Genomic DNA, 25,189 nt, shown 5'->3' with positions numbered 1-25,189 from the left:
TAATATAAGTTCAAATTAGGTAATCTCAAGAGAGCATACATTTGATGAACATTATCATCAAACACGTAAGTAATACCTATTCCGCACAATTAAACTAAACTTTGGCAATAATCAAAATGCAACCTCTCTCAGGTATGAAGAAAACATGCATGTTTTTCCTCACATTCATGAGGACTCTGGGAATAAGACTAAGTTTTTGTACCAGGAATCAAACTCATGACCTCGCTCTTGCCAGGCAGGCACTGAAGCCACTGGGCTAAATCCCTGGCCCCTAACCCTAACCCTAAGACTAAGTATCTTGAAGGAAATCATTTTCTGGAAGCAACAATCGTAGATCTTGTCTCTATTTTCTCCAGGCTGGGTGTTGTCCTTTAATTACTGCAAAATCCTGACATGTGGGACAATACAATTTTTTTTATCACATCTGGATGAAAGTATAATCCCATGCCAGCATCTTCCAAAGCCTAGATGAGAGGCCTGTTCCACTCAGAGCCAGTCATGTCACAAATGTATGTGAGCTTCACTTTGCCCAGAAACGCTGCAATGCAGCTATTATCCTCAATGACAATTGTGTTTGCAATGACTTGGGAACGTTTAACCAGGCCAGCAGCCTCCACTGGAAGCAGACGTCTGCACTAAACAGACAGCACTGGACCTGGACTGTGACTCTCCCACTGTCGGCATCCCCAGCTTGGCTAGCATTCTCATATATGACAAATCCTTTCTGCTTTCAGTCATTTGTCACTGATACCCATACCCTCAGTGCCTAAAAATCTTGGAAACCTCTGTTCCTCTTCCGCACCAGATTATTTACTCTCATCATGGCACCCTGAGGCTGCAAATGGAACTCTAGTTCACTGGTTCATGCTATTTATTACCAAAGACAGAAAGACTCCTGTTTGTATTTGTTGCATCCTTCATCAAGGCTTCATTTGCAACAAGCAAAACATAATCTGTTCGTTCTGAAAGATGGAATTTTTAGAATCCTCTTCCACTCCATTTAAGTCAGCTCTCCAAGGATTCGACGCTGATGAAGATGCAGTCCTCTCCTGCCTTCTGTGGTGGCTCAAGCCTGCAGGAAGCAAAGCAGCGAAGTTTCGTGCTGGCCTGAGGCGCGAGGCATAGCACACTGTCTAGTGCCAGCCAAGGCCAAGGGCTGCAGAAGCTGGCAGGCTGTCCTTTCCGTCCTTAGTCGGACTCTCTGGTCCCTGTCCCCACTTGCTCCTCCATGATCTGAAGAAGCATCTTCACTTTGTTTTGTGTTGTGGCTTGTTCTAGGGTCCCACTGTCCCCTTTCTTCATGTTCTGGGAGGTTGATGCTCACTTCCAACTGCTCTTCTGTCTTGCAGGGGGACCTTGATAAATTCCTCAGTATAAATCCATGCAAATGCTAGCCATACAGTCACCAATTATTTATGTCTCCATGCAGAGACAGCCCCCAGTTTAGGACTGAGGGATTTCGAAATGATGGGAAAACAAAATGCTTTCAGTGGAAACCATGCCTCGAATTCTGAGTCTTGACTGCAGTCAACAGCATGCCATAGGATCCTCTCCCACCATGGGAGCCACTGGGTGCAGCAGCTTCTGGGCTACCAGGGCTCACTATGGATTCTCTGCTGCGGACAGGGTAGCTAAACTGTGCTGTATCCTAGGCTGGGTATATTGAATACATTTTCAACTTAGGATGTGTTTATTGGAATGTAACTCTATTGTAAGTTGAAAAACATCTGCTTAAGCTCCAAGCAGTAATTAGGATGTGTCTTCTTTTACGACTGGTAAATTGTGGCTCGGAATGGCTAAACAACGTGTGCATCAGTTTAAAATGGGATGGTGCTGGAATACAAACTGGTACAAACTCCTGGAGCCCACGATTTTTCTGGGTTTCTGCTCTCTAACACCCTTACATGATAAAGGATGATTTTAGGGCTCTGCAGACTAAGAGTCCCGGTGCTGTGGGGAACACCGTGTTTCCTTCCAGCTAGGATCCTTACCAAACTTGGAGGCCGGCTTCACACCCATTAATTTGCTTGCTGTTTTTCCAGAGAGGACTCCTTCTGCTATCTATATCCACCCGGAAACTGGTCTGATCAACTTGATTTTATAAGAAGTAGGAAACAGGATTAGGAGCTTTTGAAGTAGACTGGCAGTCACACTGTTTAAAAGCAGGGGGAAGCTGGAATTCAAACCCAGGTCTTATTCTTATGGGCGCATTTTTGTCTCTTGGGAATAGCAGCCAAGAGGAACAAGGCTCTGCACCCCCAGCCCTGGGCTTCTCCCCTCTTTCAGGCATGCACTTGGCAGTGCCAGGTGGCCTGATACAGAGCAAATCAAAGGGGAAGAAAGATCACCATGTTTCTACTTTGAAGTTCAAGGTAGACCTTTCAATCTCAAGACAGGAATGGCGTTTGGGAGGAAAAGGCTTTGTGAGTGACAGCAGACAAGCTCTTTAGAGCTGAAGCTCTGACCCAACAACAGGAAGAGAGAACCCTGTTAGAATTAGGGCTCCCCCTTGGTCACCCACATGACACAGGGGTCTTCCTTTTTGTGACAGGTGTTGCATGTTTATCGTCATGCCCCACCTCCCCATCTTCGAAGGACTAAGCACAGGGAACAGGAGACAGCAAGGACCTCCAGTGCTTGCATGCAAGATGCGGCTCAGGTCCTCTCAGTGCAAGCCCCTGGCTCAGCGTGGTACAGGCTTGTGCGGTCAGTGCTAGAGAATGGAGGCGGCAGGGACCAGCACTGGGCAGAAGCCCCGAGCCAGCCCTACACAGACAGTACTCTGAAGAAATATGGAAGAACCCAGCGGTTTTTTACTAGCACTCCAGGACTTTGAGGCATCTGAGAGATCTTCATGCAGGATGAGCTATGCTGCCACCTGCCCAGTGTCCCCATGGGGAGGGGACTTTCAGACAGAGGCTGCTTAGTGACCATGTGTTCACCACTCGTGCCATATTTACATAGGCCTCCTGGACTGCAGATGCCATCCAGTATGCGACCATGCACAAGCAGGGCGGGGCTTAAGTTAATGTCATGTATTATAAATTAGCAGGATTAAAGTCTGGCTTTCTAGTGTTATGTGTTAAGACTTTGAGACAGAAACCAAGATGATAAAAACCATTACATTTATTTGCACACTTAAACGTGAATTTACTATATAATCCTACTTGGCACATTCACTTTCCAGGGGTCAGTTAAGTTATTTTATAAGTACAAACTTGCAGTGTATGGAGAATAAAACATTCTTCTAAAAATAAAGAATTAAAGAAGTCAATAAAGAATTAAAATAGAATCTGCAAAACAATGTAACACGTGGAAAAGTATATCTGGTCCTCATATCGTTAACTATTCATTTTCCCACTGTGACTTCCAAGTTTTGACTGTCCACATTCTCCACCCACACATCTCCATGGGTGATTCCCACCCTCCTGCCACTAAATTCACAGCTTGCAGGGAGGGAAGGCTGCCCTGGAGTCAAAGGAAACCCTGCTCTAATCCTTGAGCAACTCACTAAAGTGAATTTGCCCTTTGAAAATACTGTCAACAAGATAATCTGTTTATGGGAAATCTGTTGGGGGTTTCAAAATTTAGATTGGTTTTCTCTAACCTGGCACAGCTACTCTGTAGGATTCAAAATAGGGCAGTGTCCACAGCTGCTGGCTGCTGGGCAGTGAGGAGCCAGGGCAGGAATAGTTACAGCTACACAAACCCTGTCCAGGGCAGTGGCTCTCAGCAAAGGAACGCATGGTGCTCTACAGAGCAGAGCCCAGACCCTCACTCTCCAGCCCACCTAACCCCTGCTCAGGGTTCCGCCTTGCTGGGGAGAGGGTGGCCCCCTGGTCCTGGAGACATAGCCTGGCTTCCTGAGTCTGATCCCTGACACTCTTCAGGAAGCTCAGGACTGCTGACCCACCGGTGCCTCTGTTTTCTAGAGCTCTGGGAGGTCCTGGGAGATGGCTTGTCCCCTTGCTCCTGGCTTTGGCTGGAGCCGTGATGAGGTATTTGGTCACCATGGTGATGTGGTAGCTACGCAGCTCCACCAGGGCCTCCAGGCACAGATTATAAGCTTCCAGACAGCGGGCATGGCCGGGGGACAGGACATAGTCCCTCAGTGAAGGGGCTGCGTGGATTTCTTCTATGAAGGCCTTATGTGAGGGGGGCATGTAGTCCCTCATTCTGCACAGAAAGTCAGCTGAAACAAACCAACCACAGGAATGCCTCAGATGCGTACAGACCACAGCACAGCCTCTCCAGAACTGTGGGTAAGTCCTAACTCAATCTACTTGATTCAAATGTATATTCCTGATTGTTGAAAGGAAAGAGACAAAGAAGTAAGTGCATCTCAGAGCACTGAGACAGAATTTGGTACAATTTTCAGCTACCACATAAGATAAAAGTGTAAGATACAGATTCCTAACCTGATTAGCTAAATACAGTGATGGCTTTTGTTTCTTATGTGCTTCTTTGTTTTCCTGAAGGGAATGGTAAGGAAGAAAAGAAAGTATGTATGTGGACAAAATATAAAGAGAACTGTTTTAGTAGTAATCACCTGAAGCTAAGTTACTTAAAACTCTGAGACCTGGGGGAATAGCTCAGCATTAGAGTCTTTCTCTGGTAGGAGCAACAACCGCCTGGGTTCAATCCCCAGTGCTAAAAGTTTCACACCAATAGATATGATAGGAGATTCACTACATGCTTAATACTATCTGTAGTAAATCTGTGGGTAATATCTCTAAATACTAAACTCATGGAAAACTATTACAGGTCTAGAGAATTGACTTTTATGGATGAAACTAAACTCTACGCTACTAAGGTAAAAATGACCAGAAGGTCATTTTCTTTCCTAATCCAATTGAAAGCTTCAGGGTAGGAAATGTCTTTGCACAGCTGTTGAGCAGGTAGCTTGACGCAGGCAGGGGAGGACAGTTTCAAGCTCCTGAAATAACACTCGTCCTGCCCCTCCAGTTAAGTGGATTTAGCTGGAAGCTGGGCCTTCCCTTGGGGAATGGGACTTGGGTGGAGGAGTCAGACTCTGGACCAGCCAGCTCCCCACAGGGCCATGTGACATTATAGCGTCCAGCTCTAGCTCCAGGCTTCGATTCAGAAAAAGGAAGCACCTGCCTAAGGATCCAGAACAAAATTACAAGAACAGCTGGTATTAGAGCCGTGCTTGAAGATCTGGAAATGAAACCCAAGAGCCTGCTGAGATGTGCTACTCTGATATTAATTGATTTGACTAACAGATGGCAGGCACAGTTTCTCGCTGATACGGGGAAACTACAGGCGTCATGACATTTTAATTTATACTATAGACTTCATCCGTTGGATAAAAACACCTCTTTGCTCCTCTTACCTCCCTCTTAAGAAGAAACAGAAGCACCAGCTCACCGCTTTCCTTGCTGTGACGCACGCCTAGGAGTTCGTCGAAGGCGTGGAGCACTGAGCTCTGAGCCGCGCTCCCTCCTGAGTACCCCAGGGGCTCTGCGGAGACTCCTTCGTACACCAGGCCCACGGGCATCGCTGGGTTGTCCTTCCATCTGTGTGGGGACAGAGACCGAGAGAGAAGAAGCAGGCCCTAGGAGCGAACTGTCCATTTTCCCTTAGGGAAGCAAGCAGGGAAGGGGACCGTGGCTTCCATGCTGGATTTAGAGCAGAGGACCCAGGACCCTTGTAGGGTGAGTACAGAAGATCATGTGGGGCTCACACTCCTACAGGCCCTGAGGCCGCAGGCTTTCTCTTCCTCATGTAAAGGCTTCTCCCAGAGAAGCAGGGGCGATTCAGGGCTACTGAGGTGGGATCTTTGGCGCATGCCAGACGCACTGAAACAGCCGGGTTATAATGGTGCCATCAGTGCTGACCAACGCCACAAGTCAGTGACCCCGGGAAACCCTCCACTCCTGTACCAATCTCAGTCTTGATGATTTCGTGCTTGCAGTTCAACAAATACACACGCAATCACACGCACTCCTCCTCCGCTCTCTTCTAAAACACGATCGCTGTAAGAATCGTGGCGTGCAGCGCTCAGACCCAGGCAGGGCCGGCTCCGGCGAGACGCCCTCATAGATGCTCTTGGCCGCCGGCACTGCTAACCGGGAGGGTGGAAGGGAGAGCACAGCGACCCCCGGCTCAGGGTCACGGCAGGCCCGGGACTGAGCACATGAGACTCCCCGCCTCCCCGCCCCTCCTCTTCACCCCCTCCACCCCCTGGCTGTTTTGTCTGAGCCCCCTCCTCCCGCGCCTGCTGTCGCAGTCATTTTCCTGGAGCCGGTTCCCACCGAGGCTGCAGAGGCCTCCTGAGCACGCAGCAGCCCACAGGCCTGCAGGACCTAACAGGCGCTCCACTGTTTGCACGCTGCTTGCCCGCTCCTTTCCTGCCCACCCGCCCGGGAGTAGAGCCTCGCTGAGGGTTTCTGCTCCCATCCTACAGCCCGAGGAAGGAAGACTCAGAAAAGTGAAGTTTGCAGGGTCAGACCGCCAGTGAGCAATGGAGCCAGACCTGAATGTCACTTCCCCGGGAACTCCACTATGTAAATTTCTGTTTTTACTGGGAAAAGGAATATTTTTCTCTTATTGCTGAGAACAAGCTACCTTCCCTATTTGGACAATTAAGCCAACAGATATATATATATATATATATATATATATATATATATATATATATTGTTTGTTTGTTTTTGCCTTCTTGCTGTTATTCTAAAAGTTGCTTTACTCGAGAGAAGGGTCATGTCACAATACAGGCTGCTCTACTGGGACAAAGTACTCTATTCCAGGCAGATCTAAAACTGAACTTTACTTTTGCCATTGGAGTCTTGGCTTAATTAACATTTCTATGCCTTCATTTCCTCATCTGAGTAATATCAGTATCTCCCTTTCAGTGGGCAGCATTAGTGTTAGTTATCATGAAAACTAATTAAAATAGCACTTGCCAGTGCCTGGGACACGCTAAGCACTAAATAACTATTGGTCACATTCCTTGTATTATTTAGCGTGAGATGGGATCCTTGCTTTCCCGTTCCTTATTCAGTAACTGCACAAATCTTACTGAGCCTCATGCCCCCAATATCTACCAGATTCCTAAAATGGTTAGGAGAAGGAAGTGGGCTCCGGAAAAGTCTTTGTGACTTCTCAGACGTCAGGACCCTGTTCTGAGAAACTGCTGAGCAGTGAGTGACAGGGAAGAAACACTGAAGACAGGACGGCGGCCTGCCGATGAGCGGACCCCTCGCACACAGGCCATGTGCGGACGATCTCTCTGAGCTGGGGGTGACTGGCCGGCATTTTGGGCCCCTCCTCTACTTCCTTCCCCCGGGGCCACTGCTAAATGTTGGGCTCCTGTACTTCTCTCCTGAACCCCAGACCCAGCTGTCCAGTCACCCGCTGGACAGCTCCACAGAATGAACGTCCGGAGCTGACTTCTCCCCTTTCCAAACGTGCTCCTCCGGGAGTCTTCCCACCCAAATAAATCACAAACTGAGTTTCTTCCATGCTTGAGGCCAAGAAGCTTAGTCATTTTGACTGATCTCTTTATCTTCAATTCCATATGCGATCCAAATAGTAAATGGGGTCCACAGTAACACAGACCTCTACCTCCATCCACCCATCCATCCATCCATCCATCCATCCATCTGTCCCTCTGTCTGTGCAGAATATGACTATTTCTCAGTACTTTCACGACTGCCCTTGTTCCTGTCCCCACCTGAATCACAACAGTGGCTTCTCAGCTGCTTTCCTGCTTGCCACCTGCATCCTCAAATGGCCCACTTTCCACTCAGCGACACAGTGATGGCCTGCAACTAAAGACAGGTCCATCCTTCTTTTCTCACAACCTGCCCATGTTGTCCTTTCTCTCAGAACGGAGGCTAACACACCCCTCCAGCGCCTGGTCCCCGTCCTGAGTCTTCCTCTTTCTCCCTACAGGATGAAAATGCTCCCACCCCAAGGCCATCCCTACTGCCTTTCTTCTGCTTGGCACAGGAGTCTAGGACGCTCGCTCTTTTGATTCCTTCAAGTATCTGCTACAATGTGGCATTCTTGGAAAATAGTAAAAACTAAGAAATGTCAACCACCGCACCTCACGCGCCCTCCCTGGTGCCCTGTTTGTGTGTTCCCATATTGTCTGTTGCAACGCTTACTGTACGATGGGTGTTTTATTAGATTTACTTGTGTACTGATTCATTATGTGCTCCTCTTTTCTAAATCATAAATTCCAGCAGACCAAGCTGTTTCATTTCACTGCTCTATTCCCAGAGCAACAACTGTGCCTGGCACACGGTAAGCACTCACTAAATATTTGATGAATGGATGAAGGATTCAAAGCGTTCTGTAAGACTGGATGATACACCTGGAATGTGTAAAGCAAAATGTATTTCTTGAAAAAGGCTGGCAGGCATCTCAAATGGCCAAGACCCATTAACCCTTTAGTGCCATGAACTGAGGAGGCCTTGTTAGGCACTCTGCATGTGACAGGAATCATCTGCATGCAAGTCTAAGAAGACAAAAGAAAGGTATCTACTTTCAAAATCCCTCTTCTCCAGCTAGGATGAGATGAGGCTGTGGAGGAGAAATTGGATTTCTCTGAGTAGCCCCAGAATCACCTCCAGGCCCAAACCACTGTTCATTAAAGACAGGAACTACTTTCATTTTGAATCTCTGTAGTCAAGGTTATTTTTAGATTTTCTTTTGTGTATTTTTAGTAGCCCCATGAAAAGAAGAAGTTTAAGCAGAAACAAAAAGAGGAAAAACAGCAAAGGGACTGACAATCTTCCTGAGAGACTTGATGAGAGTAGAAAATTAAAAGAACGCTTCACTTACAGATGAGTTCTCTCAGTTCTCAAATCTCTCATTTGTATGGAAGGGAGTATACAAAAAAGTAATAAACCCAGCATAGGAAAAATCATGAGTAAAACAGTGGATTCAGTTTTTCAAGAAGATCCTATCAGAAGTCCTTAAACATCCAATGCTTTTGACCATTTATATCTATCTGCACATTTTGTATTTGGCACTGGCCACTTAGCTGTATGAGAACTATTTTAAAGATTTTAAATAAGGGCAGGCATTTATGTACACTACAGATAAAATGCAGCAGTGACCCTTAACATTTTAATGAAAACAAAGTCATCAAGTGGTGCACATTTCAGAATACGTAGTTCATCCTTATCAGATACCTCTGAAATAAAAAAGCACTAGGTGGGCAGAATTCTAACAGTAGCTTCCTAAGAGTCCCACCCTAATTCCTGGGGTGGTTAATATTGCAAACAAAGACTGTCAGTATGATATACGGCAAGGGAAAGAGGTACAGTTAAGGTCACCAATCAGTTGACCTTAATGTAAGGAGTTACCATGCATTATTTAGAAGAACAGAACCTAATCGCACAAGATATTTAGAACCAGGGTGCTTTTACTGGCAAGTGGTACTAGGAGTCAGAAAGATTTGGAGCTCTAGGAGGCCGCTGCTGAGGTGGAAGGGGGCCCATAAGGGGTACAAGAGGCCTCTGGGAGTGGAAAGCAGAGTTCTGTACTAGTCTGCAAGCAAACAGAGACATCAGTCCCAGGACGACAATACATTCAATCTAAATGAGTTTGGAAGCGAACTTTTGTCCAGAGCTCTGTCCAATAGACAGTGTTCTGAGACACAACTGAGTCTGCCTGGAATTCAGACCAACAGCACTGGGAGGAAACAGGCACATCTTGTTTAAGCCACTCTGTCTGTTGTAACTTGTTATGCAACTATGGAAAACAAATTCAGACTTAGAGACCAGAGTGAAACACAGAGGGGTTTTCCATGATTATGTGCTTTCGAAATCCTAGTCAGTTTCTGTAGGTAGCATAAATTTCCCACATGGTCTCATGAGCTTTTAAAAAGCCCTTGTTTTTCGGATACCTAATCCTGCCAAAAGCATGCAGGGAAAGCCTAAATCCTGAGATGCTCTCTCTGCCCTGGTGCGCACACTTCTGGCCTGTGCCAGTCAGCTTCCTATATCCTGACAGATTAGAGATAGAAAAGGCTGGTTTTGTCTCACAGCGCAGAGGTTCTGACCCATCGTTCTGGAGTGTGACACTTGTGTGGGCTGAAGCAGAGCCACTGATCTCTGGGCACCCAGGAAGCAAAGAGAAAAGGAAAGATCAGGGTGCCTGTATTCCCTTGGAGGTGCCCCCCTGGAGGGTGCCCAGCTCCTAAAGGCTCCCCCACTTTCCGCCAGCACCACATGCTGTTGACCAAGCCCTCATGTGGCCTTTGGGGGCTTTTTGTCGCCAAACCTTAACACTCTTTGCCTTGTTTGTCTTTTCCTTCCAGGAGCCATGTATTCATCACTCACATGTTACTGTGGAAACTTCACTTTCGCTCTCTGAACCCTAAAATGAAGATTCCCCACTCAAACTGAGGTCCACTTAAAGACTTCCCTAAGCCAAAGGGAATATTTCACATATGCAGCTACTTCATCTTGACCCCAGAGGAATATATCAGGGATACAGTCCAGCATTTCCTGGGCCTCTTGCTATTCCTGGGCACAGCTCAGATTCTATTGACCACTCTTCAGGAGTCTTCTAGTAACCAACACAACATGCTAAATAATGTTTTTTGGCATTTCCCACATTGTCCTTCTACTGCCTGGATTTTTCACGTTTCATCATTCAAACACTTTATAAAACCTTTTCATTTCTCTTATTTTATAAAACCTCTTCATTTCTCTTAGTTAATGTGAAGCAGAAGTGAATGTGATTTTAAAATATCAAGGTAGGCTGACTAATATGCTTGGGACAAGAAATGTATGTTCTAAAACAATACCCAGAAATATTAAAAAATCCTCCGGTATAGTGCTGCAGTTAGTTCTGGTGGCTACACAAACTTGCAGAGGATGGTAATCTGTGAGCAATAGAAGCCTCTGCTCACGGTTCTAGAAGCCAGACAGGCAAGGCCACGGTGCTGGCAGGCTGAGTTTGGTGAGGACCCAGGTGTTAACGGCCAGATGGCTCCTGCCACACTCATGAAGTAAAAGGGGACAAAATGGGCAAATAAAGGGCCGAGCTTTTTCTCCTCAGTATCTTTTTCCAGTCCCGGAGATGAAATCCAGGGCCCATAATTGCTAGAAAGTATTCTATTTGTAAGCTATGTCCCCAGCCTCTCCAGCCCCTTTCTGAGCACTGATAACACAGTCACCACTTGAGGCCCCATCTTCCAACAGGGTCACCTCAGTGATTTAAGTTTCAAGTGTGGATTTTGGAAGGATGCATACACTCAAACTATAGCAAGTGGCACTTAAGAATATTCAAAGACTGTATTCACACTATCATCTCCGCCTCTGCCTGCCTGAACAACAAGGGAAGAGAATCGATATAAACAGCAGAGCTTTGTGCAAAGTGTACCAGCTGGGCGTCAAACCCTGAATACAAGTGGGCCTCCAGACAATCCCTCAGAACTCACATATTCAACTCTTAATGTCATTGGTCATGTAGACTGTGGCCCATTTTTTATCCAAGAGCGGAACCAGGTAATTACTTCACTAGCAAAGATCACTTGGTGTGTTTCATACTCTGGGAAGGATCTGTGTGTTTCTCCTCTCAGAAAGGCAGAAAATGCTACAGAAGCCTCATGCAGGAAAGCAGTTGAACTTACCCAGAGAGAAAGATCCGGATGACTGCATAAAATATGTCTGGGTCTACATAATCTGGAAAAGCAATCAAAATGTGAACTTTACTAGAAGCGAAAAGAGCAATTGGTTCCATGTGCAGGCCCCGCTTCTCTCCTGGGGCTGCTTCCTCCATCTGATCAGCATGGAGGCCAGAAGGGGAGCCGCCGCATGACACAGACAGAATGTTCCCTGCGTGGTCCCTTCACTGGCCTCACAGAACTTTTAAACTGTTCCATACGCTGGCCTTTTCTATTTATGGTGCTTCCCCTTTTCTGTACTCACAACTACCAAAAGGAGATAAAGGCCATCGTCGAAAAATTAATCTTTTAAGCAAACGTAGTATGTGAGAGAATGTGGGAAGAGGAGAAAAGAAAAACAGAAAATCCCTCTACTGGTGCTTTCACGGAGAGGAAAATCAAATTCACCAGTGCTCAGGTTCAGGTCCGTGTCATCTGCAGAGGACTCAGGACTGACGTGGCTCTGCAGAGACTGCTGCCCAGATCAGGGGCAGCTCTGTTTACCACTAAGCTTCATTTGCGAGTCCACGCAGGTCACTGAGAGTCTGTGCCCGTGCCCGTCAGGGAAAAGATCGTGCTCTCGTATGGTGCTTGTATCGAGTTGCTTTTCATCAACTTTGGAAGGTGGCTCTTTCTCCTCTTCACACACAGGGGCTCCTCCAACTCCAGTGACCTAGTGCATGTTTATTTTACACACACTCCTGTCTACACCGTTGTGCTTCAGAGGGAGAAAGAAACACCTTTGGAATGACACCTGCTGACAACGGCTCCCTGCCTGAATCAGTTTCCCCTTCCTGCTCCTGCGCAGCTGTCTGGTCCCTCATCTCTTCATCTCTCTGTTATCTGGAAGCCTCCCCTGATCCAGGGCTCACGTCTTCTTTCAACTTTGAGGCTTCCAAATGCAACTCTGTGGGGTCCTGGTCATCCTCTTGGAGCTTTTCCGCTCCAAAACTTTTCTGTGGGCCTACTTCCAGATCTTTCCCTTCTGCGGCTCAGTCCCCCCAAACTGCCAGGTACAATATGCAACATTTCATTGAAGAAACTATGGCTAACAATAACTTAGTATTTTATTCAATTTAACATGGAGCAGAAATCAAATCAGATTTCAATAGATATAAAAGTTTGATGTGAAATAATTTCAATAGATGTAAAAAGATCCTACTCACAATTAAAACAGCCAACTAAAAACTTGAGATAATTAGGAATAGTAGGGAACATCCTTAAACTTCACAAGGAAACTACAAAGTGCCTAGAATACATACTATAGTTAATGGCAAAATGTTAGAAGCAACTCAAGTGTGAAACTAAACAAGAATCAATATTTCCAGTGAGTACTTATTAAAGTTTATAGCCAGAGGAATAAGAAATAAGTTTTTAATAAATAAGAGTAATAAGTATTACCAATGAAGTGTTGTAGCTTGGCATAACTGATGCCATCTTGAGTTCTTCGTTTAACTAGTGCCCTATATTTGCCCCAGGAAAATGGAAAATTACTCAGGGTTTAAGTCCCACGAGAAAAGCAGAAAGAGCTATAACCACAGGAAAAAAAATTAACCTGCTCAACAAAAGAAGCAGGACACAGGTGTCAACCAAAAATTAATGTACGATTCTAGCTAAATTGTTTTGAACTAGCTTTTTGTGGTTCTCTGTTTAAAAGCTTAGTAGTTTTCCAGTTCACAGCCACTCGGTGAGACTCTAAAATGGGTCCATGTGAGTGGTCACTGAGATCATCTAATTAAATTTGAAATTTATCAGTTTGGCTGCTTGGATACCTCTATTGTTTATGAACCCACTTCATGAAGAAAGCAAACATTTCTCAAATGATATGATTTTTATACAGAAAACCCAGAGAATCTCCAGGTAATTACTGGGATTAATTGTAGTGCTTATCAAATGCTGGATTCAAGGTTAATGTTCAAATATCAACTTTAATCAGAAATGAATAGTTAGAAAGTAGTTAAGTGAATAGATACGTATTCACTAAAAATAAAAGTACCATATAACTATGAATAATGTAAAGGACAGATAAGTCCCTTACCTTGTAAAAAAAAAGTTAAAGAAAAAAACAGTAAATGAAAAAGATATGCTCTTGTATATCGCATTCACGGACAAGAAACTCAATATCTCAGTGACAGAATGCACTGAAGAGAAGTGCCCTCTATCTGCACGTATTTCAGGCCATGAGACAAATATTCGGAGCTATAAAGAAATGGTTTGGAATAATCATCCAGGGACCTTTGCTAGTATTTCACGCAATTCTTTGCCTCTCCTTCTGCATTATTCACAAGACACAAAGATGGGATGTAACATAAAAATCGTTTCCCTTTTCTCCAAGTTAACGTGTATATTTAATGCAACCTGGGCAAAATCCCTGACAACGACTGCTTCAGTGGCACTTGCTGAGCTGATGCTAGCAGAGTCTAAGCAGGGCCACACGTGGGCGCAAACCAGAGGCGGGCGTCCATTCTACCTGGAAGAGAGGAATAATATGGAGCTGCAGAGTTACAGGCAGATGGGTCCACGGTGTCAAAGCAGGCAAAGAACCGGAGCCAAGAAGAGAAGAGAATAGACCCACTCATTCAGGAAGTCTGGCATGAGACTCGTAGCATAATGTTTCATCCACAGGAGATTGGCTGGGTTTTTTTCACTCTCATACCATATACAGATAATAACTAGATGCAAATTAAGGCCTTAAACACAGAAGGCAAAACAATTTTTATGAAAATATGAAGAAATGTATTTATGACCCAGGCCTATGGAATAATATTTTATGTAAGAATTCTTTAAACAAACACATTTATAAATGACCGACAGTTTGAATACATTTCAGTAAAGAACTTCTGCTTCCCAAAGCATAAGACAAACTACAACATTTGCAGTACATACAAATCAGCCTCCAAAGTGCACCAAAAAGTCAGGACGTAAAACCTATTGCAAAACTGAGTAATCTCATGCATCCTAAGGAAAGTGGATGCGCACAGTGAGTAGCTGCTCACACGCACACATACGCGCACGCACCAGGAGACAAACAGAGAGGGAATACAAAGAGAGATACCATTTCAGAAATAAGAAAAATGCCACTCGGCCCATGATTAAACTCTATTTTACTCCCATCAGATTGAAAATGAATAATCAAGTTAATGAATGAATAAGGAAATGACAAGCCAACAACAGTATTAGATGTTGGTAAAATGAGATTTCAACTTAGGAAAAGCATCTAGTTCAGTAGAAGATGCACAAGCCTCTTCACTGAGAATTCAACTCTTCGGCCTCTGCCTGGAGCAGTCCTTACATATATACCTAGGAGCTATGGTCAAGAATATTGTGGTGGCCTTGCTTTTAATAGCAAAACAAATAAACAAATCCAAAAGAAACAAACAAAATAAAAGCAAAACTTGAGGAAGGTTGCAAGAAGAAAATATACATTTTTAATTTCTTTCATATAAAGTTAAAAACATATAAAACAATGTACTTTTAAGGGATCCTTTCTTAAAGAGTGAAAGCATACAAAAATAAAAGAGAGTAAGTAATATAATAATCAAGATGGTGACAAACAGAAAATATGTTCTGGGGAATAAAGCTGAAAAGAAACACAAGAAGTTTGCAAAGTGTTTGCTAATAGTCTATTCCTTCACTTGGAAACCAGGCAGGAGAGTGTCTATTTTACTATTATTTTGGATCTTCCACTTATATCTTCTGTTTTGTTTATACATTAAATATTTTATTTTGAAAAAAAAAAAAGGTGGCAGTGTGGCTGTTCGATTTTGAGCTCACAGGGACCCAGTGGACTTTCTATTACCCGCCACTGATCTATTAGGGCACACTAGGAAGTCAGGCTGGGAGCTGGGGCTGGGAGCCATGCAGAGGGCGGCAGGCAAGGACCCTCCTCCACCAGCACCCACCTGCTGAGCTGCAGCCCTTTGAAGGCTTTTGCTTTCCCCAGGGGGGTGTGGCTAACAAGGGGCATTCCGAGAGCAGGGCCCCTATTCTGCAGGGAACTCCAAGAATCACATCACAAATGTGGTTGAGGCTTCTGCATGACTTCCTTACACAGTGGATGACAGTTTCTGCTCATGCAGCCACACCTAGGTCTGTACGAGCCTGGGTAAACACCTTCCTTTCTTTTTAATTAAAAAAAAAAAAAAAGACTAAGGTAAAAGAGGACATAACAACACAGGTCAGAAAAGAACAATTTAAGCAACACAGTGTTTCTCCACAAGACAACCTGACATAACAATAGCCACCACAGTGTCTCTTTCCTTGAAATATCTGAGTATACCTTCATATACTATAGTATCAAACATAACAAGACAGTGTAAAACCATTCAAGAGAATGAAAGTATTACAGGGTATTCAGAACCAACTAACAGAACACAAACAATGGTTTCTATATTATCTCCTTGTCCATAAAAAATTTTGTTTATACTATCACATATAATAAAATCCATTAAAATACAACGTGATAAAACCAATGGAGACAGAACAACAAAAGCTTGGTAGGATTTTAAAACAAGATAGTATTAAATCAGCACCAGCTATTATAATGTCTTGTTTTTTTCAAAATAGCTGTTCATACCATCACAGACAATAAAATCAAACAACCCAGAATAAAACCATTCCAACTAATGAATGAGAACATTATAGGACTTCAAAGCAATATAATGGGGAATCATTCTTACCACATACTTTTTTGTATTCTTACCATGTCTTACACTAGGGAAACTATTCGGTATTTATACATGTGAGTTTGATTTATTTCGCTTATGAGTATGGTCTCAAGCTGCGTCCATTTATTTATAAATATCTCAGTGTGATCATTCTTTGTAGCTGAGTAAGTACTGCATTGCATAAAAATAACACAACTTTTTTATCCATTCCTCAGTTGATGGACACTTAGGTTGTTTCCAAGATCTGGCTATTATAAATTGTGCTGCTATAAACATGGGTGCACATATATTACTGTGGTATGATGTTTTCAGTTCTTCTGGGAATATGCCTAGAAGTGGAATAGCTGGAACAAATGGGACTTCCAATCCCAGCTTTTTGAGGAATCTCCAGACTGACCTCCACAGTAGTCACACCAGTCTACATTCCCACCAACAGTGCAGGAGAGTTCCTTTTTCCCCACAGCCTCTCCAGCATTTGTTGCTGGTAGTTTTCTTGATCCTGGCCATTCTTTCAGGAGTGAGATGGAATCTCAGTGGTTTTTAATTTGCATTTCTCTAATGACCAATGATGATGAACATTTTTTCATGTATTTATTTGCCATTTGTATTTCTTCATCTGAGAAGTGTGTATTCATCTCAGATGCCCATTTTTGGATTGGATCTTTGAATTTTGGGGGTCTGATTTTTTAAAATTCTTTATATGTTTTAGATAGAAGTCCTTTATCAGAGGGACAGTTCACTAAGATTTTTTTCCCAGTTTGTGGGTTTTCTTTTCACTATGCTGGAGATTTCTATTGATGTGCAGAAACTTTTTAATATGATGTGATCCCAGTTATTGATTCTGGTAAGTATTTCCTGTGCAGTTTGATTCCTGTTCATGAATTCTCTACCTACCCTTATGTCTTCAAGGTTTTCATCCAATGTGTCTTCCAATAGATTTAGTGTTTCTGTTTTAATATTCAGATCTTTTTTTTGTTTGTCTTTTTCATTTTCATTTTTATCGGTACCAGGGATTGAACTCACGACCACACACTTGCAAGGCATGCGCTTATGCCGCTGAGCTAAATCCCCAGCCCAATATTCACATCTTTAGATTTAGATTTTAGATTTTATTTTAGTACATGGTGATAGGCATGGGTCTAGTTTTAGTTTCAGCATATGGAGAGCCAGTTTTTCCAACACCATTTATTAAAGAGACTATCGTTCTTCCAGTGAACATATTATCAAAGATAATGTGGTTGAGTGTGTTTGTAGTTGAGGTTCTAATCCATTCCATTGATCTTCAGCTCTGTTTTTATTCCAGGAGCATGTTAATATTACTACTGTTGCTTTGTAGTATAACTCCAAGTCAGGGATCGTGATGCCTCCTGCTTTGCCTTTGGTGCTTAGAACTGTCTTTGCTATTCTAGGTCTCTTCTGGGTCCAGATAAATTTTAGGAGTTATTTTTCTAGATCTATGAGGCATTTTGATGGTATTTTGATGGGGATTGCATTGAATCTGTATAAGAGTTTTGGGAGAATGGCCATTTTCACAATATTTATTCTTCCTATCCATGAGCAAGGGATGTCTTTCCATTTTCTGAGATCCTCTTCAATTTCTTTTTTTCAGTCTATCATAATTTTCCCTATATAGATCTTTCACTTCTTTTGTGAGAATAATTCCTAAGTATTTCATTTTTTTGATGCTAGTGTGAAGGGTGTGGCTTCTTTTATTTCTCTCTCTGTGATTTTGTTGTTAGTGTATAGGAATGCTACTGATTTTTGAGTGCTGATTTTGTATCCTGCTACATTGTTGAATTTATTTATTATGTCTAGGAGTCTTTCAATATCTAGGAGTTTTGGGGGTCTTTCTGTAGAGTGTCATGTCATCCACAAATATGATAATGTAACTTCCTCCTTTCCTATCTTTACCCTTTTTTATTTCTCTCTTTTATCTAATTCTTCTGGCTAGAATTTCTAGTACTATATTGAATAGGGGCCTTAAGATGACGGATTGTGAATGCACAGGCCATGCTAACGCTAGCAAGAAACCAGATGAGAACAGAAATCACCAAGGAAGGTGAATAGAGAAAGAAAAACTCCTACAAACAGGCGGGGGAAAGATGAACCTCGAAGGCCTCAGCAGTGATGATGAAAGCCGAAAACATTATATCGCTACATTCAGATCTAAAAGAATATAGTTGCCTGCGAAAATATTTCTCATATTGGTATGAAATAAGGTATGTTTTAGATGACAGAATTTATCACTAACTCACTAGTGGGAATCCTGGAGGATGTCTGTCAGGCAAAAGAAATACGTGTAAGAATGAGCACAGAAAAGATGGAATGGAAAGTATGTAAGCAGATCAAAATGAACCGTCACCACACACAAGTGTAATAAGCACTGTAGTTTAGCTAGCTTTGTGGTAATTTAAGTTCCTATATTCCTAAATAGCTGTCTATAAAAGATGTACAAAACCTTCGATGTTTTGAAAATTAGCTTCATGTGTGGACAGGGGCATGCATTTTCAGAATAGATACATAAAATTGAAAAAACTGGATTTAGGTGAAAATTGGGTTTAAGATAGTAACCCAAATGACACAGTTATATTCAGATTGCCACATGTAGCTAATGTTTTAGAAATGCTAACCTGATTTCTATGGAACTTAACAGATAATTCCAATGCTAATTATTTTCCAGCTGGATTTAAGCATAACTTCACAAGCTAAAAGGGAAAATTTCTTTGACAAAGTTGCATGAAGTAATCAAAATTAAATCTCAACAGAAGTTCACTACTGTTTAGTCCCAGTTTACTCGTTAGAAAGCCTAACCGAAACACTTATGCCAAATTATTAGAAGGAATTATTTGGCTTCCCAGTCTATTAAAAGGAAAATTCTTAAAGCTACCAATGGATTGAGTGGAAAGCAGAAGTTCTATTGACACAGAAGGAAATAAAGGGGAAATTTCCCCAGCTTTTTTGGAGAGAAGAATATCATTTAATCTCTCTTTAAAAATTAATTTTTAGAGGAATCATCAATAAATATACAAAATAGGTATGTAAATAACCCAAATGCTTGAGAATTGGAAAACATAATGGCAACAGTTGTACCTAGTTGAGCACTATGTCAAGCAGTCAAAAAATAAAAAAAAAAAAAGAGCACATGCAGACCTTGAAGATACTTGATGTTGAGATGAATGTGTTATTTTTAGTGCTCTTATTATGTACCTCTGCCTTATGGCGAGCCAGATTCTGAAAATAGGGTGGTCTGGCTTCTGCAGTCGGTAATGAGTGCTGTGCTAGCTGGGCAGAGGCTGAGCAGCCTGGGTCAGGACAGGGATTCTCTGAAGTCCCAGTTAGGGCTGTGAAGGCGTCATCTGCCTCCCTCTGGCCTCAGCAGGCTGCGGCCCTGAAAGGAAGTATTTGTGGGAGAAAGAGGTGGAGCGCACACGGTTTGCCAAAGCTGCACTCTGAGAAAAGCGATTGTTTGATGAGCTCTATTTTGGGGCCTGACAGCAGCGGGAGGCAGTCTAGTCAAGCTCTATTTATCATGGAGTGGAAAAGGAACAGCTGTAAACCGGAGACAATGCCTGGAAAAATTGTGTATGGTTCCTCAGACCTTGTAGCTTCTAGTGTTTCCTTATATTTTTATTTTTATGATAGACTGTAGTGTCTGCTGCAACACAAGGAGCCACGCTCAGTGGCACGGGGCTCTGTGGGTGAGGGTACAGGGCAAGTGGTGGCGGCTTCTCTGCTCTACGGGTCAACACCACACTGGCCTCAGAGCACTGTGCGTTTTTCCTGGTGTTTCAGTACCCAAGGTGGAAGCCCCCTCATCCCTGGCCTTGCCTCATAAGTCACATGCTGCTTCTTGTCACAAGCAGAGCCTCTGACTCCCCCTGGGCTGTGAGGGGAGTCCAGTGGCCCTGGGGAGCAGTCCACAGAACGGCTAACTTGGGGAAATGCAGACACGCCTGCTCTGTTACCCTGTGAATGAACCTTTCCCATAAAACAGGACTGCGTGGGAAATTTACCGCTGGGGGAGCCCGGGAAGGTGTCCCTGGAACCTCCCCAAGCCATTGGCCCTCCTGGAGAGGATGATCACAACAGTAAAGTGTTGGTCTGAGCTTACAACTTGACCCAAAGATGCCAGCTGGGGAAGCCTGTGCAGTCAGCCGGGATCTGCCCAGGCTTTGCGTCACATGCTGGAAAGGGTCCTGTGCTCAGCTTAGGACCCTGCCCCTGTGCCATCCCGAAGCACCTGCCCCCAGTACTGAATGTGGGATATCTTGGTAGAAACTACATCACCAGGATCACTACCGATGCGACCACAAAGAGCACTACGGCTAAAATGAAAGAAAATGGCAAAATTGCAAATGTACAGTGGAGAGCAGGGAACTGACACAGAACCCACGGGCTTTAGGCAGATATTCTCTAGCCCGCAGTATGGGATGCCCAGTAAAGCCGTTCTGGTCAATACCCAAAGCTCCACATCCCTCACCTCTGGCCCCACTCCCTGTCCTGCTTCACATGAATGTCCCCTTCCACAGCATTCCTTCCTCCCAGGGGAGCAGGGCTCAGGAAAGGGATACTGAGAGTGCCTCTCACTTGCTAATGGATCTTACCCTTCCTCCAACCCATCTTAAAGGGCTGGTTTTTAGCTCTCCCTAAGACAGGAAGTCCAGAACCTGCCAGATTCTGGACACTGATGGTAAAAACCAGACTAAGAGGCGACAGCTTCGCTGACCACATCTGTGAGAGCTCATGTCTGCCCAGCCACAGAGAGCCCACAGCTGAGTTCAGTCCAGTGGGAAGCCACAGTGAGGAAAAAGATACAAAGGGCACCAGAGAGTAGACAGACAGACTTCCTCCCTCCAGCTGGCCCCAGTGGGGAGCTCTCAGGACCCCGGAGACAGCGTAGGCCTGGCTCCTCCTCCCAACATCAGCAAGGCTCCAACACTCCAAAGACATGTCCTCCCGGAAGACAGAAAACTGTCGAATCGCAGCAGAACACAAAGGACAAATTGCAACAATATCTCTAAAGACTGAGCGCATTCTCTGAGCGTACCTTAAAACAAAGGTGATGCGCTACTGCCATCTGGTGGACGAGCGTGCCACCGCCCACTCAGGCAGCCAGGCCTCCGGAATGACCCACCGTGCATTTGTCCCAAGGTCCTGGTGATGTCTTGGATTGAGAGTCTCAGGCGCTGCAGGGCCTCGAGCAGGGCGTCATCATCGGGCTGCTGGATGGCACTGATCACTTGAGTAAGAGCCTAGTGTGGGGGGGGGGGGTGCAGAATTGTTACCCCTCAGGCCTGGGAGGCCGGGCCCAAGTAGGACAGCCACTGGCCACAGAGGTCCAGGGTCCCTTCCTGAACTAGAGCCGCGTGAGATCGGCCTGAGGGCCATGGTCTCCAAGAGCACCACCCGGACAGCACTGGTTCGATTTCTCTGGCTTTTTCCATTAGCTGCTGCCTCCTGTACTGCTCATTCTTTCTCTTGATTTATTACATTATTTCTAATTTTACATCTCCAGCTGGGCAACTGCACTCCAAAACTCTGTCTGATATGAAATCAGATACCTCTGCCACAAAGCTTTCTTTTAGCACAGTCCCTACACTGAACTACATTTAGAAGGCAGGTATTTTCTTAGTCTGTACCTTCCAGGGCTTTAGCCACACGGAGAAGTGGACCATACGATTCACTTTTGGGCTGGAGGTTGAACGGGCCAAGCATGCACAATATACCTTAGCTAAGGCCCACTCTCTGCCTTTTTCAGAGACTGAAGATGTTACACTGACCATAGCGGCCCTGGGCACCTTACTCAGAACACAGTAGGCACACAATATGTGCTCACCAGGAAAGGTGCTAAAGACAGGCACAGATTTAACATTAATATCTTTAGGCACAGCGTAAGTGTTCCAGCTGATTGCAGGTGGTTCAAGATTTTCCTCTTTTACTGGCCTGTGTGGTACCTGATCAATTCCTCAAAATACTCAAGCTTGTGACCCCTTGGGGCTGGGTCACCTCCATGATGCCTTCCACAGTTAAATGTCGTTCATTTGATTTTCCTCTGAGTCTTTGCATAGTGATTTTCTTGGCCAGAAATCTGTCTCTCTCTTCCCTGCTCATCTCTTTCTCTTTCCTGCACATCACTCAGGGGCTAACTTAGCAGTCATTTTTCTGGGGAGTCTTTTTCTGACCGTTCAAGTCCAGATTAAGTTTTAGCTATCATTCTGTGAAACACTGCATTTTTCTTCCCTTTACCCTGCATTAATTCATTTTCCCCCACTAGATCATAAGCTTGAAATTTGTAAAGCCTAAATAGTTTGTCTCATGAACCCTGATTTCCCATGGCCATCGGAGGAGACATTGTCTGCTCCAAGACTCACAGCAGTAAGGACCGGGAGGGGAGGAAAGCTCACACTGACTTCCTGTTTAAAGGGAAAACAAAGACTGTGAAGTGAGAAGATACCTTAATCCCAGGCACAGCGGCTTTTTCCACCAGAACTGTCACCAGCACGAAGCCACGCAGGCTCTCTCCCCCAGGAAGTGACACGATGGTCTCCAGGTTACTTGGGAAGGAGATGGTCACACTGTCAGGCATGTGGAGATGGAGCCCATCCACAGCTCTCACTGAGTCAGATCACTGCTGGGGAAGTAAGCAGGTAGCTGCTCCTGTCCAAGACAGCCACACTCAGGGAAGAGCAAGGGTCAGGTCGAGCCTGAGGTTCACCTGGCCTGAGGACTCTCGAAGGCTTGCATGGCCCTGAGGGTCCTAGACCAGTTGTGGTGCATAGGTGACACATGCAGGCCCTGTCAGCATGGGAGTCAAGTCACCCCAGCCGCCAAGCTTCCCATGAGAGTTGTTTTTTCCCTAAACCCTCAGTATTCAGGTTTGATTGCACTGGTGGTTGACTCTTTGCAGTAAATGGGTTTGGGTTGCAGCTCGGGCACTGGTCTCTAAAAGACTTGCATCTAGACCATTGCCCCGGTGGAGGAGTCAGCTGAAACAGCTCTCAGTGAAAAGTGTAGCTAATTCCTCCGGGTCACTTCATTGTGGTCCTGAGCTGGAGCCCCAGAGCCCCAGTGATCATAGGAAATGGATAAGACTCTTCCCTTTTGAAAGCTGTGAATCTACCTCCTGGAGACACAAAACAGTTTGCCCAAGGCCACATAGCGGGGGGTTAGGCACAGGGTCAGGTAGTTCTGTGGCCAGGACAGTGCTCCTTTTACTCTGACATCTACAGGCTGCCTCAGAGAGGAGGAGCTGGGAGATCTTCTAGACATTGTTGTAAATGATCCCTTATCCTTAAAAAGATCCAGGCATCTCAGCTGTATCCAGTGTACAAAACTCATGAATTAACTTTATGCATTACTTTTGTCTCTAATACTTTAAATCTGAGAGAAAAGAGAAACACACTAAAGCAGAACAAAACAAAAATAAGTCCTGACTGTCACTGTCTCAGCAGAGTTGCATCGGCCCGGGAGCCAGGGCTTCACCTTCCCTCTCCCATCTCCTGAGCTAGGACACCCTTGCCCTGGTGTCCTTTAATGGGCTGCGGCCGGATGGGGGGCACAGGGCCTGGGAGGCAGCCTTGGTCTCTCGGGACAGTGGGGTTGAAGCCCACCTATGTCACAGTGGGCCACTGAAAGGGATTCTTCCCTGGGTGTAACCACCGCCTGCAATTGAGCCTTTCAGAGAAATCACAGGTAAGTCAATCTTCTTCGGGCCTCAAAGAATCACAGAAACTTGGTGAAGTTTTGTTTGTTTCTGTGTATTGCATTTTACTTACTCTGTGATGCACAGATGGGGAAACACAGTAGAATGTTTCATTGCCTAACCTCTACAGGTCAGAGCTAATGGTTGTTGACTTTCAGAATTTTCATTTTTGGCACATTTTTTCTTGTCTTCTTTCAGACAGTTTGAATAGCTGATATTATTCTACACATGTCAATTGGTATGCTTTCTCTGTTATCTTATTATAAGTTTTTATGATTAGTTATGAATGCTGAAGTGACTGAAAGATTTCTGGCAGCATACCTGATTTCCAGAGGGCTGGTCAGTTCACGGTCCGCCACAGAGAGAAAAAGAAAAAGGAGGAAGAGTTCAGTGTGAGCACCAGACATGGGTGACACGCACACTCACGGGAAATACACATGCAGGTGCTGTCATCCACGCTCGCCTTGGGGGTCACAAGTTGGGACTGAATCTCAGCTCACCTATTGGCCCCAGTGTAAGTGGCCTCTGGTTATCCTGATAGATTATTTTCTTCCTCTTATATTTTTGTAATTGCCAGAAGTTCATATTTTCATTATCTTCTCCTTGCTCATCTTTAAAGAGTTGCCTTAGATCAAGTCTTGCTCCCCTCACCATACTTTTTTGTGATATTTAAACCTGCACTGGTGTCACTTTTATGAAATTCTAGAGGACACGTGTAATCCCAGAACTTGGGGAGGCCATGTCAGAAAGGTCACAAGATTGAGCTCAGCCTGGGCTATGTGACAAGATCCTGTCTAGAAAACAGAATGAAATCATCATGGTCAGGCTTCATGGGTTTGCATTGTGCATTTGTGATTGTTTCATTGTCTAGAGCTTGGATTGATGGTGTCAGTTCTACACCCATCTAGGGGTGGAGCCAGCATACAATGTAATGGCAGGAAGAAAGTCTCAGTCTCTCTCTCTCTCTCTCTCTCTCTCTCTCTCTCTCTCTCTCTCTTCTCTCTCTCTCTCTCTCTCTCTCTCTCTCTCTCTCTCTCTCTCTCTCACCAGTTTCTGCCTTGTTGTTCGTAACCGCCATGAACTGCGGCCCCGCCATGCCACCCTGCCTTGGAGCCAACTGAATATGGACTGAACCCTCCAAAAACTGTAAGAAATAAACCATGCCTTTCCCAA

The 25,189-nt window shown here is 44.6% G+C and overlaps 1 protein-coding gene and 1 long non-coding RNA gene across 2 annotated transcripts in view; one reads left to right on the top strand and one right to left on the bottom strand.

The window, feature by feature from the left end:
• Nucleotides 1-3,108: 3,108 nt before the first annotated feature.
• The window catches only part of Ido2 (indoleamine 2,3-dioxygenase 2), a 46,972-nt gene continuing 24,891 nt past the window's right edge, over nucleotides 3,109-25,189 (bottom strand). The window contains exons 5-10 of the mRNA XM_063239733.1: nucleotides 24,338-24,352; nucleotides 22,769-22,868; nucleotides 21,449-21,566; nucleotides 11,615-11,666; nucleotides 5,389-5,537; nucleotides 3,109-4,192 (exon numbers count right to left, since the gene is read on the bottom strand). Of these exons, the coding sequence (XP_063095803.1) occupies nucleotides 3,753-4,192; nucleotides 5,389-5,537; nucleotides 11,615-11,666; nucleotides 21,449-21,566; nucleotides 22,769-22,868; nucleotides 24,338-24,352 (874 nt within the window). The 3' untranslated portion in view covers nucleotides 3,109-3,752. The remainder of the gene's footprint in view (nucleotides 4,193-5,388; nucleotides 5,538-11,614; nucleotides 11,667-21,448; nucleotides 21,567-22,768; nucleotides 22,869-24,337; nucleotides 24,353-25,189) is intronic.
• On the top strand, nucleotides 4,126-25,189 carry LOC134473900 (uncharacterized). Its single transcript, XR_010044380.1, has 2 exons — nucleotides 4,126-4,262; nucleotides 25,067-25,189. It is a non-coding gene; the product is annotated as an uncharacterized LOC134473900 (long non-coding RNA).

This window comes from Cavia porcellus, unplaced genomic scaffold (assembly GCF_034190915.1).
Source record: "Cavia porcellus strain 051 isolate PalLab524CR breed Dunkin Hartley unplaced genomic scaffold, mCavPor4.1 scaffold_29, whole genome shotgun sequence".
Taxonomy (NCBI): Eukaryota; Metazoa; Chordata; class Mammalia; order Rodentia; family Caviidae; genus Cavia; species Cavia porcellus.
The sequence above is the reverse complement of the archived record's forward strand: the minus strand, read 5'-3'. Positions and strand labels throughout refer to the sequence as shown.